General features: G+C 36.5%; 1 protein-coding gene across 1 annotated transcript; it reads left to right on the top strand.

The window, feature by feature from the left end:
- Positions 1-465: 465 nt before the first annotated feature.
- Positions 466-17,863, top strand: LOC106029828 (xin actin-binding repeat-containing protein 2). Its single transcript, XM_066999348.1, has 10 exons — positions 466-490; positions 1,031-1,194; positions 3,757-3,952; positions 6,353-6,462; positions 10,552-10,659; positions 10,969-11,041; positions 11,750-11,883; positions 15,293-15,426; positions 16,104-17,546; positions 17,598-17,863. The coding sequence occupies exons 1-10, from the start codon at positions 466-468 to the stop codon at positions 17,677-17,679; spliced, it is 2,469 nt and encodes an 822-aa protein (XP_066855449.1). The 3' UTR covers positions 17,680-17,863.
- Positions 17,864-19,245: the final 1,382 nt, after the last annotated feature.

Here is a 19,245-nt window from a genome sequence, read left to right as displayed (position 1 = left end):
TTTTTTAAAGAAGAAATGCAGGTTGCAACAAATTTATTCCCTCCTATTATGCAAAGACAAGGAGAATGTAGATAGATTTAGAGAAGATTAGGGCACTCTGATTTGTGCAGTACTAGCACAAGGATTAAAAAAAATAGATAATGGTGGCTTCACTAAAAATACGTGTTCTTGAAATCTTACAGTTCCCTCTTCACCCAAAAAGGAAAGGAGTGTCCTGTTTACAGAAATTCAGTGTTGTTCAACACAATTTTCCACGGACAGTAAAAAAAAAAAAAAAAAAAAAAAACACAACAACAACAAAACACCCTGGCAGGTCAAGAGGAATTTCCAGCCTGCGGGTTTATATTAAACCTCTTCTGCTTCTGATTACAGATGGTAGAGATGCTCACAGCATACTCTTTCCCCCCTTACCTGAAACAAGAAGGAAAAACACCTTGATGCTAAATTTAAGGCACCTTTCTGGGCATGTGGAATTCTAACAACTTCATATGTATGTTAAAAACAACAACAAAAGACTAGTGCTATTAAGTCTGTAGTGCTCTTTTAGGAGTACTCTGAACTGCTGTCTCCACATTCACTGTTCCTGAATTGCAGGTAGATAAATTGTAACTCCTTGTCACAATGGTAAGAACCTTTGCATGCTAACTTTTTAAAAGGCAATTCAGCATTAATTCTTGCCCTGTATATGGTCATGGCTAAGTTTTCTCTTTTTGCACAGTCCTGCATAAGCAAAGCACAGAGATACCGGCTGGTCCTTGAGAAAGCCAGGAACTATTCGATGACCTATAAGATTCTTCCAATTGCAGTTGTAAAATCCCTCTAGCAAATGCTTTATTTCAAGTGTTTACTTTAAAAATGAAACTACATTTCTATAAATGAAACTCTCCGTACTTGATACGTTCTAAATTAAAAGTATGACACAGTTGCTAAAAAGTTGGCGATACCATTCATTTTGCCTACTGCTTTTCTTTCAAGATTTGAAACACATGCACCCATCTCCCTCTCCCCCAACTCTGACGTCTGTTTGTAGTTGCAGTGGGTGGTCGCAAACCTGTAAGAGGACTACCAGAAGAGAGCCCTCCCAGGACTGGGAACACACTGCTGGACTTCCAGGAGAATGTCTCCTTGAAGGAAAAAATGGCTCTGTATCAGGCTGCTGTGTCCAAGGCAGAGAGCAGCAGCTGCTTTGCCAATGTAAGATACCAATGTCTCATTACCTTCTTAATTCTGCATTTGCTTTGTGCAGGGACAGATTGTAACCGTCTTTATTTCTACAAGCAAGCTATCAGATGGATCACAGGGTGGATCAAAATTTAAATCTGAAATTAGGAAAACTACATAGCAAACATAGTCATCCATCAGTCTCTGTCTCTACCAAATGAGATTTTTCATGCTACATGCCTTTGGTCTTTCGGACAATCCCCTTTAATTCATGGAAGTAGTCTTCTTTTTAGTCCACCTTTGCCTGAACTTCACTTATGAGGACCGTAGGCATGAGAGATCAGCAATGCAGTTATCCTATTTGCTCATGATGACAGAAAGAGGCAGTTTCTTTATCACAATAAATATTCTCTATCGCCCAATAATAAAATCATATTCAGGAGCGCAGTGAGTTTAGAGCTCTTGCTGCTCAAACTGAAGAATTTGAAATTACCACATTATAAAATAGCAGCCATTCAAGATAAGGTACAGGGAGAGGTACCTTTTTTTAATAGAATTAGCTAACTAAGGCACAGAAATACTTCAGGACACAAAGTATATTTTTACCATCTCTGAAAATCCTAACTGGAAGTTGCAGCTCAACCATCTTGTTATCAGGAAACCGAGGCATTATGCTGGCTTGGTACAACGCTCGAACAACAAAGGCCTCTGTTACACTGGAATTTCAGCGTACAGGAAGCACGCACCTTTCTCTTACTGTAAACTAGGCCAGAGTTAATTCCTGTCAGTCAGGGTGCAACAGAATGAGTCTGATTCAGCTCTAAGCCTAACCAGACAGCATCTCTGTCCGTATGTGAGAAGAGCTGTAGAAGGATTCTCAGTCTTACCCTGCACTTTGGTCTTCGGAGGAGTGGTTTGCAGCAGCTGAAGTGACCTGGGGGCTCAGGTAGCCCAGAAGCCACTTAGTGGAAGCAGCCACCACCCACGCTCACCTTCTGAGTCCAGGTGTTTTCAAACCACACAATTCCTGCCCACTGACTTCTTTATTTCCTAATTGCCTTTCGGTACTCGCAGCAGATTCCTGCCGTTCTTTGGTCTGGGAAGGTTCAAATTCCCTCCTCCAACTGCCAACAGTGCTGCCATTAGCTCTCCCTCCTCAAGAGGAAGAACTGTAGGAAGCCTGACCCAACTGAACTGTGCTGAGAACATACGAACTGCTTCATTTGCATTCTATGACACCTTGCCCTTTCTTATATTAAGTATATTAAGTTCCGTTAAAGGAAATCAATATGTTTCCTTAAAGGACGCGTAATTGCATTTACCTACTCTAAATATCTCCAAATGCCTCACAAGGTGTGCCTGAAATGTTCATTTACTAAAGTAATTACTCTCTGCATTCACATATCCATGTATATATAGGATTGTGCCATCTTCATCAGTTTTTTAGGATTTGCTTACTTACTCATCAGATGTTATGTACTAAATTTACTTCTTTTTTTCTTTTTAGCAATTTTTATTACAAGATAATTTTGAATTACTGGATGTTTTATTTCCTGCATATTGTTTAATAGGTTCAAATACTTAAAGCTTTTTTCTCATACCATCTAAGAATCAACACACAACGGACATAACTGAGACTGTGAGGGCAAGGGCACTCTTCTGACCTTTGTCACCATTGTTGGGGAAGAAGGATCATCTCACAAAGGCCTGCTTTAAGCTCTCTCTACTTTTTTCAGCAATAGCTACTGAAAAAATACAGAGAGGGCCAGGTAGCAATAGCAAAGGCAACAGAACTCAACATATAATTAGAAGATGGAACAGCAGAGGATTGCTCTGAAGTGATTGCTACAGGCAATCAAGTACATGGGAACTATTATGTTGGTGTTAAAGATTCTGGTCAAACATGCTTATTTTTTCAAATATAGATAGTCCTTTAGTTCTCCTAACCACAATTTATGGCTCTTGTGCAGTAGTCTATGAACTTGCCAGATATGCTATTTATGACTGTCTGTCTGCTGATAAGTGTGTAATTCTTGCAAATAAAGAATATTACATGGCTAAAAATATGTGACTGACCCCTAAACTTCAGAGGAAACCACTGAGGCAGCAGGTTAGGCAGAGATGAATATGCAGCTATACCAGCAGGATCTATTTCACACAGAAGCATTTAGTAATTAGTGTTAAATATATTCTAGAGTTTAACATTTCAAAAGGACTTGATAACTTTCAGATCCTAATTATGTAACAAAATATAAAAAGTCCTAAAGTAGGCCAATAAGATTTAACAATTAATCTTAGCAATATGTATACGTTATGCATTTTGATGATAACTGTAAAATAATTGTGTTACTACTATATCTATTGTGCATACTAATGTAAATTCATTTGTACTATTGAAATAAGTAGAGTTTACAGACTATACCAGTTGAAGTTGCATATAAGAGGGTACAGATATAACTAAGTGCTTCCAAATTCTCCATTTTAAATTAATAAGAATTATAGTGTACTGCTCTTAAGTAATTAAAAAAAAATCAACTTGTGGAAGTATGTTCTTACTGCAGATGCAAAATAATTGGCCTTATTTTATCACTCCAGATTTCAGAGAAAACCAAGTCCTGCACTGTGCCTGGAGGCCTGGCTGCAGTGCGGAAACAGTTTGAGAAAGGGCAGATGACCTCCTCAAAGATCACCTTTGCTCGCTCCCAGCACCAGCACAAATCTGCACAGGTAACGATGGCATTTTTAGTACTAAAAGAGATATGCCCTGCTAAAGAGTTGGTGGGAAAAATATGCTTCATTGAAGAATTTTCATTATAATTAAGACAATGTTTCCATAGTGTTCATATTCTCAGAATTTTCTCTTTGAGGATATACTACAGTACACATGCAGCAATCTGCATGTCTAAAAGCAGATTTATGAGATAACAAAACAAACAAAACCCACAACCACCACAGTTATCAGAAATGATGCAGTATGCCACGTCGAGGATACACAATAGCACAGTTGAGCAGATTTTATCTGGAGGATGGCTGTTGTGCTCTTGTTGCCTAAGCAAAGAGTAAATTAGCTAGGTCACTGCAAACAAGGACCTATGAAAAGTTTATTTCTTTCTGTGAGAGTGTTTTAACCATTGTTTTATGGGGACTTGCTGGATCCTCACCAAGCCATGTTTCTCCACTCCTCCATGATTCTGGAGCTAGTGAGGGCAGTCTGGTCCACAGTACAACTGCACTATTTTGCAGTGATAACTTCTAGTACACAGTAATGCTGATAGCAATATTTCTTACGGTGGGAAAGAAAACAAATATTACATGAGTCCACCTGAATTTGTACAAACCCTAATCTATTGCTGGGTGATGTGAACTCCTTCATTACAGGGAACTCCATCTTACATAGTAGTAATGTTTTACTGCTTTTCAATTGAAGAGATGGAGGAGTATGGAAAAAGATGCACAAGTAAAAGGGAGGAATTAAAAATACACTATAACTGTAATTAATTTAAATGCTGAAACAAGACCACAGACTAATCATCACTGTAGTGATTATTCTACAAGTAGTTTAGTCTAAAAACTGTGAAATCCTTCTATTAAGGGTAAACATGAAGGTAATGAAGGTTGTGGAGACTCCTTCTCTCGAGATATTCAAGACCTGTCTGGACACCTACCTGGGCAGCCTGCTCTAAGGAACCTGTTTTGGCAGGGGGGTTGGACCCGATGATCTTTCGAGGTCCCTTCCAACCCCTTCAATTCTGTGATTCTGTGAATGAAAGAAATGCTTGAGTAACCTAAGAACGGAAGAGAGACAGGAAATTAAAGAGAAATTAAATTCAAGGTCACAATAAAAACGAAGAAAGGCAAATTTCAGATTTCAGGAAATATCAATTAAAAAAAAAAAAGGCACAAAAGCAAAGACTAACTTCCTTCAAAAAACAGCTCTTCTGACTACCTAGTTTTGGGTAGACACTAATTTAGCTAGGCAGTCTTACTAATTACAGTAAAAATTAATCATAAAGAAAAACACAGTGCAAAAAATAATCCTAAATGACTTTTTTTTGCCTGGACTTCAGGTATTCTTTTATTAACAAAGAGACTATTAACTTTGTTGCTTTATAGAGGTTTACACTTGCAACTGGCATGAATGCTAATAGGAGATACTCAGTTATCTTACTGACTAACTTCATGGTAAATATCTGTGTAAAAACCCAAGAAAAAAACTTCTTCTCAGAAAAGGACGTAAATTCATTTTTGTTCTATTTTCATTCATATTTTTCCCTTTAACTTTGACTTCTACTTCAAATACATAACTTGTTTGCATGTACTTTTCTGGTGAGGTGTTCCAACCTTGCTGCCATTTACTGGATGAAGAAATGCAGAACTGTTTACAAAAATGATGTGACTTTTTCTCTTACTTAGAAGCAGAGTTTCATTCCCGTGATATGAAGATGAATTCTTCCTGGCCTAACAATGAGGTTTAGTTCTCTACAAAGCCACTATGATGGTTTCATTTCTTCAACAAAGCTGTGACCTCTAAGCACACTTATCCATGTGTGTCCTATGTGTCTAGTTGAGAACTTTCTCTCAAATCATCAGCAGAAATGGTCATGTTCACAGGAAATAGAATCAGACTATATAGAACAGCTTTTAAATTTAGATTAAATAACTTACTGCAAGACCATAAAATCCCATTTATATCTAACATAACTGCACTCTCATTGAAAATGGGATTATAAACTTAGGTAGCTGAAAGATGATTCGAGGTCACGAATCAATTCTGGGGCAAAATACAGAAAACATGTTGTTTGAACACAGATTTCCAGAGCTGGATAAATCCAAACCATTAATCAAAGCTTAAATAAGAAAGCAATTAATTTTTTAAACAGTAATCTAAATTGCTGAAAATTTTACCATACTCAAATATTGCATAAAGAGTGCATGGGTTGTTATTCAAAATATTTACATCAAATATGCAAGTACTATTTAACTATTATCTTTGTTTTTCTCAGGCCAGTCATCACTCATAACTCTCTTCATTACAAGGAAGATTTGTTTCTAGTGAAAGGTGCCCTATTATTGGTAGAAAGCACTAAAATCTTGTCCAAAATGCTGAGCAGTACTGAAAGCTGACAGAACTGTGATGTGCTCACAAACTCAACCTGATTGTTTAAAGACCTGGTCTTTAACTTGACCACAGATCATGAACACCTTTTGTCCACAGCCACTGGGCTGAGAAGACGTCATGATCTTCAGTGTTACTGTTCTGAAAATGCCAGCCTGGAGTTGTTTGCTAGCTCGCAGTCTGGAGTACAAGCTATGTTTGCATACGGTAGAGCTGCTCAACATGAAGCTGAATGACCAACAGGCTGAGATGTAGAGAGAGCAAAATAATTACAAAAAATTTGGCCACAATATTCCACACATCAAACCCACAGGTTGCTGTTCTTCATTGCCAAAATAATTAGATGAACAGTATAAGCAGAGCATTAAATCAGTGATTTAAAACAAAAACAAAAAACATACAACACTCCAAATCAGAAAAGAACTGTTACTAACCACTCTGGAAATGAAAGTAATTCCTTTATCTTGCCACAGAAGCTGTAAAATCACAGTTAGAACAGTTCTGAAGGGCACAACAGCTGCTCAGACAAAATCTCATTATCCAGTGTCAGACACAAGCACTTTCTGGCAAGTGAGCTTAACCTCCTACATAGGCAGTTGTATCTGATTTTCACTCAACACTGTAGTACATTGTGCCAGGAATAACACAGGTATAGCTAAATTGCCTTCATTGAGGGTCATTCCAGACAAATTTTCTAAGATTTCTAGAGCAGCAATTGCCAATTTTCAGGTGATTGCAGAGGATGAGATTGAATAACGTGACAATTTTAGTGAATGGCAAAAACCTAACTTTTTTAATGAAAATATTCCATACAGTACCCAAAACAACATAAGTATTTACATAAAACTAAGGAAAGCTGACAAATCATAGAGATGAAGTGCAGAATTACTTATAAGAAATTTCTGTAGGATTCTCACAGCACTGATGTGCAGATGATACCATAAGAACATAAATATGTGAAAGAACATAGCTTTGAGGAAGAAATGAAAATACACAACCAAGTAAGTCACCAGTGAGTCCCTCTATTGTTAATAATTTTGCAGCTGAAACTTAAGAGTCACAATCTACTTCTGCTGCATGAAGAGAACTGTAAGTTGGTACAAACTGAACATTTAGAACAGTAAGTTCTAAATATGCTAGTACATGATATTATATTAGCTAACTTCACACAGAGTTAATATATGATTATCATAATGCAGTTTAACTAAAATAAACATGCTTCAGATAGGAGTGAGTAAAAGGCTTTCTGTACTTCTGCAAGGTTTTGGACCGTTCGATCGTCTTGATCAGTTGTTTTTTCCATACATACATAAACTTATATACTTGTTTTTATCTACACATGTATATAACAGAGTATACATAATCTGATTCTCAAGACAATTTTATTTTTGAAAGGGAAAGTAATTTTTTTCTGTTGTCAGAATAGAGGAAAACTGCAAAAATGTCAATAAGGAAAAGAAAACCTTGGTCTAAAATACACAGTACAGTTAATGAAAAATTAAATCTTGGCACATTTTGCAGTAAGAATTCTATATGAATTATTACAGGCACCAAAATTGATGTATGCACCACTAAGATATAAACCGCATGTAGTAAATACAGTTCTCTTTAGTAATATAATCTGAATACCTAAATAAAAATGCACTCTTGTTATATAATGTATACAGACATGAACAACATTTAATACTTTAAAAATATATTAAAAATTTTCTAAATCCTAACAGGTAAAAAAGTTTGAATTTTACTTTTCCACAATTACATACCCTGAAATATTCAGAAAAAAAAAAGTAGCAGAAATTTTGAGCATTACCTTTCCATGGTAGCTTCCACAATTATAGTAAAGTGTTAACTGAATGCACCTGTGTGAATTGTTTTCAACAACAAATTTGTTGTGTGGCTTTGTAATGCTGTTCAGTCTAGCCTTGCAGTTATTAAACACTTTACTTGATTTAATAATGCACAAAATTGTATATTCCGCAGAAAGAAATGAAGGGATCAAGTTACCACAAGCACAACTGTTAACAAGCATTAAATCTAGATCATGATCTTCAGCTACAGTTCCGTAGTGGAAGCTGGACTTGCCCAACTTATTAAGATAAGAGCAACTTTATCCCATGAATATCTTCAAATGATTCTTAAGGACATTCTCCAAAATCTATGTGGTATACAAAACTTGCCACAAACTCTAATGCTATATACTAAATTAATGCTATCCATATCCTGCAGTTGGCCATTGCAGAAGGAGGGATGAAACCAAGGGTCTTCCTACTTACCACTTGTTTTGGATAAAGCAGCAGCATTTTACCCGCTGTCAATGTAATTTCAATTAGCCATTGTGACAGATGCTGAAAAGATGAGGACCTCCAAGTCCCTCTTCCTCCTTTCATACTTAGAACTAGGCCATGTAATTATATTGTCAAAATCTGGCCCATAATGTTTAGGCTGCAGTTTAGACAGCTATGGATGGCACATTAAACTATTATAACCTTTTGCAATATGGCAACTACTCCATAAGCAGTACAAAAGTTATAGCAATAAGGCACTACTGATGTTCAGATTAGATTTGATTCCTGACTACATTTAGCCTCATTATATTCTTTTTTAATACCCCATACCATAGACACATAATGACTATCATGAACATTTCATATGTCTCATGAACGAGTTTTTCTAGTAATAAGAGCTTGACTTACATATCTAAAACATTCACTTTGGAATGGAAAAGTATATATTATGTGAAAAAAAACATATGTATGCATAAATATATTGAAAAGCATACCCATATAAAATCAAAGAGCATATTATACATACATCCAAACATCCTCATTAAGCTGAGAAGACATGGAAAATTTTGCAATGCATTTTCTTTTCAACTTGCTAGGGTGTTAACTCTACACCTCCTCATGTTGTGTGGCTCTCTCAGCTGTTACGCTGACACAGCTTGCGCGTGTACATCACACTCTGACTTGCCCTCCCGGAGCTCCAACTAACTTTAACAGCTCAAACTTCTCGGCACATAGGGTTCCTTGTGCATGTAATTGACTAAATCATAGAATCACAGAATCGCAGGGCCTGAGATTCTTCTCTCACCTCAAGAATGGCGATGAGATCATTTTTTTCTGGCTACCACGAGACAGTTTCTTACACTCTTCTCATTGTCTAAGGACAAAACAATTACAGGTGTCTTGAGTATCTGCAGTCCACAGAATATTGAAAAGGTTCCCAAGTAAGTTTAAGTCTCTCCTGTAGTGATTTAATTCACAGGCATGTCTTGATGGAAGACTTTAAATTCCATATAAATAATACATGGGATAAGGAAGATAAATTAGACACTAAGAAGAAAGGAGCTACTGTTGTGAACTAGGAAAATTTTGTAAGGCCTAGTATAATATACTCCAAACCTTACAAATTGAAACTCTAAGCAACATAGCTGCCAAAACGCTCTCACTACTTCCTTACTCTAGTGCCACTGTGATCCATCTTCTTGGTATTCTGATAACCCACACCAGCAAGGAAAGTGGGAAAAATGAACGCTCACACAATAGCCATGGAAATGATGGATGAGAACACATGGATGAATGTTTCTGTCAGACATCAGAATTGCTGGTCTCAGAATGCAGAACTTTTGAAATGATCAGAAGTCAGAAAATAAAATGAATTCAAATGAAGATACTGCAGGTGTTTAAGAAATGACCAGTACAATTCTTTCAAAAACCAGAAAAGCAGTATTCACTTTATGACATCAATGCCATATGTCAGCAGAGTAAGGAAACAGAGGCACAGAAAGGCAACACGAGAAAGTAAACATAATATTTTTAGAGGGTATTGTTATAGTTAGTAGATTTGGAAAAGAAGAATACAACGTCACACTGAGTTAAACGTAAATGTGGACTTTAGTGGTAGAAAATAAAAAGTGGTGATAATAAAAGAAAATAATTATTCAGTTCTTGATGAAATAGGAAAGAAGCCCTTTAAAAATATAACACAACATGCTGTTTTTCACAATTGGCCTGAATTCTATGCATCTTCCTACTTTTTTTTTTTTTTTTTAACACGTTTATGGCTTATTCTGTCAGTAAACTTGAAGGATCAAAAACATTGTCATGAGGTACACACAGCTGTCTCCCACCCAAACTGAATCATGGTACACTACCATAAAGGAACCATTTGGGGTTACGCCTCTTAAAGTACAATTAATTTGTGACAGCCCTTGAAAGGCAGAAACAAAAATCTCAATTACTGTTAATTATGCAATTCTTTGTATTTGTCTTTAGGAGACCTCAAGAACCACTCAGCCCCCAGTATCAAGCAGCACCAGGGAAGCTGAATGCACTGGAATGACTTCCAAAGAAAGCCCAGTGGAAGCCTTTCAAACACAAGAGGTAACTTTGTCAATTAAGAATTATTTCATTCAGCAGGTATACTGAGATGCCGATCCTTATCTGCTTTGCCTCTCACTCCAGCACTACTTGGTACAGCAAGATTTTCATGTTCTGCTGATCGCCACCCTCATTTGGCAATGCATAACAATGGTTTTTGATTGGCATCCTACACAGTGTTGTTTAAATGTGATAATGAATGGGGTTTCCCATTCATAGTTCTCTGTGATGTTTTAAAGACAGTGGCAGAAATATGGAATATTCTTACATGTTGCACTAAATCCCACAGTAAAGTGAAAGTTTTGTGCACAGGTTTCTCGTGAGGAGCAAGTTACTTCGGAGACAAATGGGGCTTCTACATTGATGCAGCACGCTGATGAAACAGGTAAGTAAGTGACTTGAGAGTAAAGGCTCACAAAGGAGCACAACGAACCAAGTTCTTGGCAGCTGTCTTTACTCCCACAAAAGTGAGACTGCTCTTAGGATACAGATACTGGACATTGCTCCAAGTTGTTCAGTGCCTCCCTCCTCAGCTAAGCACATTCATAGATCTCAATGGGACTTAAGAAAAGGTTTACATGTTGGTACACAGAGAGGAGCTTGGCATAAGGAGGTAGCGTCAAATATGTGCTGAGCTGCTGGAAAGAACTGGGCATTTTAAGAGTTGTCTGAAAACACATACAAATGCTTGCCCCTGTATAGACAAAATTGTGGATGATAAAGGCTCAATTTATAGCCAAGTGGAATAGGCCTGGAGACCATGAGCACGATGTTGATGCGCGGCTTCTGCAGTTTAGTCCTGGTATTAGAATTCACACGTTTGGTTAATTCAAAGACCTCAATGAACTCTGAGCCTGGGCTATTCAGATATGGCAAAACAGCAGGCAATGTGTCCCTCAACAATTCTTCTGTTCTTTTTTCTATGGATTTCTGTTCATGACCAAGTGCCTTGCTAGAGTTCTGCAAGGGTAAGTATAATTTGTCTAATGTAATAATGTTTTACAATTCACTGATAAAATTAATTTCACAAAAGGCAGGGTGAAGGAAAACAAAATCACTTTTTTAATTATTATTATTATTCTTTCCATTGCAGTAACCAATGCAGCTATGAATGAGGATGTCCCAAAGATTTCTATGCAGGTTTTAAAACAGCAGTTTGAAAGGACAGCTCAGGAAAAGGTTGTTCCCTCTGACAGAGAGACTGCAACACCTACACAAGTTGGACAGGTCTGTGTTTTTAATAAGAGGAATCTTGATATTAATTAGAAGTGTGGAAGTTTACATGTTGGTCCGTCAGTCTGAATTTCTATTTTCATTATGTAGTTGCAATTAAAAATGAAACCTATGAATGTTGTAGGAATATGTGGAGTTTAGGAATCAAAGGCTCATAAAGTAGTAATAAGTACATTTACTAATTCAGCAAATACTTCTACTATGGGACAAACACAACAGAAAGTAGAACTCGGTAAACACTTCTGCTTTTCCTGTACTCCTCTGCTGAATGCAGTCTCCTCTTTCCTTGTTTGCAGTCTGTAAATGTATATATTTGTCACTAGTTTCTCAGAAACACACAAAATGTCAGTTTGTGAAAAAATGAAAACAAGTGTAATCCACACTCTTCAGAAAATGTGCAGAAGCAATGCACAAGACTCTCGAATTCTCTAGAGGACATGTCCGCACAGCCACATGGATGTTTGAAATGCAGTGACTGGAATCTTTCAATAAAACGTACCATGATGAGGAACAAGCATCAGCTGAAACTCACATCAGAGAAATTTTTGCTGGTTCTGTAAAAACCACTAGGCACATGTTAGAAACTCAACAGCTGGATAGAGTTTGGCATCTCTACTCAGTGGACAATGTTAATTTGTTGCAGCAGAAGTCCAAACTCAAAGAGATTAAAGGAAATGTGAAGAGAAGCATGTCTTGAAACTCACACATCTTATGTTGTCAGAGGCAAAGACTGGAGAGTACAATTGTCCACAGAGAAGACACCGAAAAAGGGGACGTCAGAACTGCATGCTGACTGTTGGCAACACAGCCTTTAGATGTGATTAACACAGACCCAATGGAAATTCAAGTTGCATGTGAAATCTCTTTGGAGGAAAACATCAAAGTTGGTTGCGCACAAGGCAAAATTTTTATTTATTTTTTTTTTTTTTTTTGAAACACAGCCTTTGGAGACTTGTATTGAAGAGGATTCAGAGGAAACAATCACTGCAAATGAAATGTTCTAAAGGATGTACATTTCCAGAAAATGCTGGATTTTTGGAACTCAGACTCTTGAAATTCTAGAAGATAATGACAACACACCTCCTCCTCTACCTGAAGAAGTAATAGGAGGTGACGTAACCAACAGTAAACATTTATTTGAAAATATTCAAGGTGATGAAGGCAAGAAATTTAAACAAATAATGAAAATTGATATTCAGGATGGGTATGTTTCAGCTGTGAAGAATAAATCTGAAAACCAATCATTAGGCTCTGTAAATTTCAGTTCAGTGGAACTTATAAAAAAAAAGCTGTTCAAAAAGAGCATATAAAAAAAATGTTTTACATTGCCAATGGCTTGTAGAAAACCACTGAACTGATGCTATAAAAGAAAACAAAGCTGACAAACCCTCAGTCAAGCCTATTACAGACATAAAGGTGGGGAACATGAAAAGCTGCTTTTGAGACTCTCTGGGCCAGTCTGGAAATGAATCTGAAAATACTAGCACCAAGAAAATCATTAGTGAAGAGGAAATAATAGAAGTAAGTGGTGCAAAGCACAGAATGATGCTTGAAACCTAGTCACTTCATGCAGTTGCTGGGAACAAATCCAAGCGGTGAAAATGGGAGACCAAGGAAATTCAAGTCAGAAGTTTCCACTGTGACCCAGTGCATCAGACAAGTGAGAGCTTTATGGATCCAACACTACGTAAGCCTCAGGAGACAAAGGTGAGGGAACCATTGGGCCAGCCAAGAAGTACAATAACTTCTGCTGCTTTCAGAATTAAAATCATAAACACAATCGTAAAGAATGATACAGATTGTTTAAGACATCCAAACAATTGAGAAGCTGATCTTCCAGTTCAAAACTTCTTTGAACAACAAAATCAGAAATGTCAAACAGGTGAAGTCTGTGTGGATCAGATGCTCCCTAAGCCTCGGGAGCCACAGGTGAGGGAACCATTGTGCCAGCCCGAAAGTCAAATCGCTTCTGCTGCTTCCAGGATTAAAGTTATCAATGAAATCCACAAGAATCATAAAGATTTGAAAGACATCTGATCCAGCAAGGAATTTCTTTTCTGCCTGAAAACGTGCAATGGTTTGAAAACTCCAGAATCAGAAGTAAAGAACAAAGATACAAGCCTTAACATTAAGAAAAAAAAAAAAAGAAAGAATTGCAAAGGAGGATCACCAAGATCACAGTAATGGGAATGTGCTGGTGGAAAACCACATCCAAAAGAGGAGGGACATGAGTCAGTATTATTCACAGTCCACATGTTGTGTAGTAATGCACAACAGGTTTACAATAAAAGGCTGAAATGGTATAAAACTAACAGACAATTTCTGCTGCCCATCTCTCTTCCTGTTTTGCTAATCTTTTACTATCTTTCCTTTTCAAGGGTATCTGGCTTAAGTGATATGTCAAATATGTGCCTAACAAATACTGACATGGAGGTTTCAGACCTTTTTTGCTAATGTAATCACTGTATTTCAAATAGAACCAAAGAATTACCTAAAATTCGAAAGAGCATTACTATTGCATTTGAGAAATAGTAAAATGCACAGAATGCACCTGATTTCTTATCCTTTGAAATAATGCAACATCCTCTTAACTGAGCATGGAGATCCATGCACTTATACAAGCAATGAGTTGCTCAGCTCTCACTTGTCTGTTCATATGGCTTTCATAGCAATTCATAAATCAAGACAGTAGAGCTGTATGGATGTTCCCAAGACCAAAAGATCGCCCATTATTTCTTTATGCCCTTTTTGGTAATGAAATAAGCCTTCTAACTGTGCTTTGTATTTTACAGAGAACTAGTTTCCTTTATAATTAATTATGCTTAATGGAAGAAAGGATTTGATAGTTAGCTGATGTTATTGTAGCTAACTTAGTCTTGAAAATTCACTCAAGTAAGTATCAGGTCTGAAAGGGAAAACTGTAGTAGTCAGAAATTATGAGGTCTGTAGCATATTTAGACCCTACGAGTGTCCACATTGCAGGTTACCACAGCAGTGGAGCTTCCTGATGTGCTTTTGGCACAATGAAGCAAAACCTCCTCATCAGAATACATATGTTCTACTCAATTCCACTTATGCTGGTAAACCTTTCATTATCCTATCCCAGTTCACAAAACATTTATTAGACATACCTGGGAAACATCGTGCCTATGTAGTGGATTGAATAGTCCTTCTAAAGGTATGGATTTCTGAAAAGGTACAAGATGCATAGCTTTTCCACTTTCAAAGCATTACAGTTAGTTGAACAAAAATGAAACCCTCAGATTGGTATCTATCAGCTCATGGTAACAAAATGAACACTACAACTTTAACAAAAAAATATTTGCATGGACCTTCTACGATTAAAAATAAGTTGCAATATGTTGCTTAGACCAAATTGTAACTTTCTGATATTTGCATCTAGAAACTGCAGTTTTGGGAAAATGAAATATGCAAGCTCTGTCAACAGAGAGTTTATCCAATGGAACGCTTAGTGGCCGACAAGCAAAATTTTCATAAATCGTGTTTCCGATGCCACCACTGTAGCAGTCAATTAAGGTAAGAATTAACACTGCACGTTCATTCGTAGAACATCTGCACTTGAATAAAAAATACACAACTGGTGAAATTATTTTCAATAGGTGATGGTTCCCTGCACTAGCAAACTACTCTTGTAACCTCTATATGAAATGCAGTGGTTACTGCTCTAACAGACTGTAAAGGCTAGCAGTTCTGATTTAACACTTCTGAGATTAGCTATACAAATTTAGTTTATTTCATCTGGGAGCCAAATCCAAATCTAAGTGAAAACAAAAAGGCTAAAGAAAATTTTCATGGCAGTTTGTCCTCCTGTTTTCTAGGAAAATTGAGGCTTTGGTCTTCAATATTAAGTGGAAAAAATCCCCAACAACCCCTGAGTGCTACGGAAGACCTTGTTTGAAAGCTTATGATGCAGTAACTGAATAAGTTTATGTTCTTTCTTAAATCACAAGGCATGACTCTTCTCCTTCCAACAGTTTAACTTAGAAATTTTATGGGAATTGGCAATTGAAGAATTTAGACACTAGCTTTTGGGCATCAGAATTGGCTGATCCATTGAATTTGCTCTCTTTTTACTCTTCCTTCCTTTATATTTACTGTCATGTAGGGGTACTTGAATTACCAAGTAAAGTGTAAACTTCTTGGCAGATGTAGGCTATATGAAAGTGTAAAACAAATTTTCTTCCATTTGGCAGCTTGGGAAATTATGCATCTCTCCATGGACAAGTATATTGTAAACCTCATTTTAAGCAACTTTTCAAATCCAAAGGAAATTACGATGAAGGTTTTGGACACAAGCAACATAAAGAGTTATGGAATTCTAAAGATCAATGTAGCACAGCTGGTAATACTCACGCTGAAGAAATAAATCCCATTCATCGTACACCTGTTGATCCTAAACTAATTACAAAAATTGATCAAGACTTGTACTCAGGTACTGAAGGTACCCATCCTGATATTTTGGATAACAATTTGATAATAAAATCCACAGAAAGAGGTAAATTAAAGATGACGTGGCCTCCTCCAACAGATGATGCAGCACCTAAGAAAACATTTTCTATTGAAGAAGTAGCTAAAGTAAATAAGCCAAAGTGGCCCCCAGAAGGCTTTGTGCAAGAAAGCTCTAGCTTACACGCCAATAAACCTCTGGGCAATAAAAAGAATCTGCAGAAAGGAAATGCTCTGAGAGAGCAAAAGGAGAATGACACTACAAATGCACAACAAAATCAACACTCAGCCTTTAGCTCCCTGTCTGAAAAAGAAGCTAGGGGTACCTGTAAAAATAAGGGCAGTAAGGGAAAAGGTGATGAAACTGAGAATGTGCAAGGTAAACTGAATAAAATGGGAGGATCACAGATTACGGAGGAAAGTGGAAAGGAAAATAATGAGGGTGATAATGTGGTTGGGTATAGTGCTGAGAAGGAGCGAGAGAAAAAAAATAATGAAACTGACGATTTCGGAGTTGTACAGGTTACTAACATTGACGAAGAAGCAGTCCAAAAGGATCATAAAGAGTTCAACTTCAATAACAACAACAATAACAATTACACCAAGTTTTCACATCCAAACATTTGTAGGCAGGAAACAATTCTCTCAGCTCCATCTAACCCAGTGACAGAACTAAGCCATGGAATTTGCACTGCATCGCAGCATGCCTTTGAAAAACTGCAAAATCAGTCTGGAAATGAAGAAATATTTGAGATAGGTGAATCTTTTGAGAGCTATTCTAGCAATACTGTAACTGTCTCACTGGATGAACAGAATTCAGAAGATAAAGATGCTGTTACCTCTAATAGTCTTGCTCAATTTACTAAAGATACCACTTGTCAGAAGCCTTGTACTAATAGCATATTAGTTCTAAAGGAGGCAATGAATACAACACTCTCTGTTGACAGTGACTTGGTATGTATTGGGGAAGAATCAAGAAACGACAAAACTGTAAATACTATTTTATCTGACACTGTGAAAACATCTTTTCTTAAAGACTACCTCATTTTAGACTTTGGTCTAATAGAATCCACAGATGTAACTAAAAGCACCTCCAGCCCCTATTCAAAAGAAGACGGGAATTGTGATAGGGAACTGAATGATATTAATGCCTGTCAGGAAGATAAAATAGTCATGAGTGCCCAGGAATGACAGAAACATAAGTTGAGATTTACTGAGCTCGAGATGTACAGTTTTTCCAGCATCCCAAGAGAGAAAGTCAAGTCCAAGCAGCTCACTGTAGAACACCAAATTAAAAGAAATAAATTCTATCATAAAAATTAACAAAACAGCTAAGAAATCAGCTATGTCTATCACTCATTTTCAAGTATGTGGTAAATTGAAAATTCTTCACTTATTTTACAGTACTTCTTGAAGAATTTAATATCCAGAGATTTCATATGAAAATGTGTATTATATATCATTAATTGTTCAGACTTTATTTACTTAGTTTATATTTAAGGAAATGAAGAGGCAAAAAAGAGGATTTTTTTTTCAGTCACCGATTGAAACAATACATATTTCTATGTTCCTGAACATTGCAAGAAATATTTTACTATATGACAGTTTTTCAGAAAGATAATAGATCAGTTTTACTCTTTATCATTTACAAAAATGTCGATAGGTGAAGCACCTGGTGTGCACAAAATAAGGAAAAATATATCCTTAACTATTTTTTGTATGTATTATTATTATTATTGTAACTGAGCTGTTGCTCCATGACGTATTAAGCACATTCATTGTGTTAACTTATACTACAAGATTTTTTTTTTGTAATATCATGCACTACTTAGTTTGAAACAGACTCTGCTTTTTGGCAAATAGTACTGTTTTCCTATATTCCTAGAGTTGCTATGGCATTATATTGGATGACAGGGAAAAAAAAAAAAAGTATGTAAATTTTAAAGCAAATAGGATAAAAACAAACATCATAGGCAGAATTGGAACAGGGTTTGGGATCACTGCACAATGAAGGTTTGTAATTGTTTCAGTAACTAATCCTTAGTCATTTTTACTGAAGCAGTTCTCAATTTTCATATTTAATTCTGTACAAACTTAGGCAGATTTAGCTCTTCTTTTCCTTAAATGGTTTATGCATTAGTATTTGCTCTCCTTATACTATTCTAGCTTGTATTAAACAGTAACATATGATCTAACTGTTGACAATACATAATAAAAAAATCACTTTTAAAATAAATATTTTGTGAAGGGTTTTTATATATGAACATACACAGGTGGTTTTCCTTAATGTTTGTGAAATTCCTCACGTGATAATTATTTTAACCTGAGCTCTGTGTCAGAATGTGACTCTTCTATACCTGTATAGAAATATCTATAAAGTATACACGTACACAGAGAGAAAAACTATATACAATATTTCATGAGAATACTTCAGGAGTGTGAAGCCTCCTCTTTATGCATCTTGCTTTACTTCTGTGAAGTATTCTCATGAAATGCAGAAATATAGAAAAGACCCCTTAAAATGAATGTTTCCAGAAGTATAATTAGTCTTCACAGAAGGCACTCAGACACCCCTGTATCTGTTAACTTTGTAAAACAGCTTCAGCCTACAGGCTATTGCAATGTGAACCTGCTGACAACGAATGAGCAACAGAACAAGGTAAATCCTCATCCAAACCCACTGAAGTACAGAAATCTTACTGGCTTCCCGCTTACCTTACTTTGTTTTCATGCTAACTCTAGTAAAAGTCAGTTGCTGCAGTCATTAGAAGTTTTTTGAGAAATTCTGAACAAACACCCGAGAAGACATCCAGACATTTTAAAATTGTTTTGGTAAGATTTTGTTTGATATCTCTCTCCCTTTCATTCACAATTTACCTTAACCAAGAT

The sequence above is a fragment of the Anser cygnoides genome, chromosome 6 (assembly GCF_040182565.1).
Source record: "Anser cygnoides isolate HZ-2024a breed goose chromosome 6, Taihu_goose_T2T_genome, whole genome shotgun sequence".
In the NCBI taxonomy this organism is placed as follows: Eukaryota; Metazoa; Chordata; class Aves; order Anseriformes; family Anatidae; genus Anser; species Anser cygnoides.
Note: the sequence above shows the minus strand (reverse complement) of the source record. Positions and strands in the feature narration are given on the sequence as shown.

Excerpts from the sequence above, each read along its gene's own strand:
- LOC106029828 (XM_066999348.1), top strand. The coding sequence starts at position 466 with ATGTGGAATTCTAACAACTTCATAT. Across the intron at positions 10,660-10,968 it reads AAGCCTTTCAAACACAAGAG|GTTTCTCGTGAGGAGCAAGT; the intron begins GTAACTTTGTCA and ends TTTTGTGCACAG. Across the intron at positions 15,427-16,103 it reads CACTGTAGCAGTCAATTAAG|CTTGGGAAATTATGCATCTC; the intron begins GTAAGAATTAAC and ends TCCATTTGGCAG.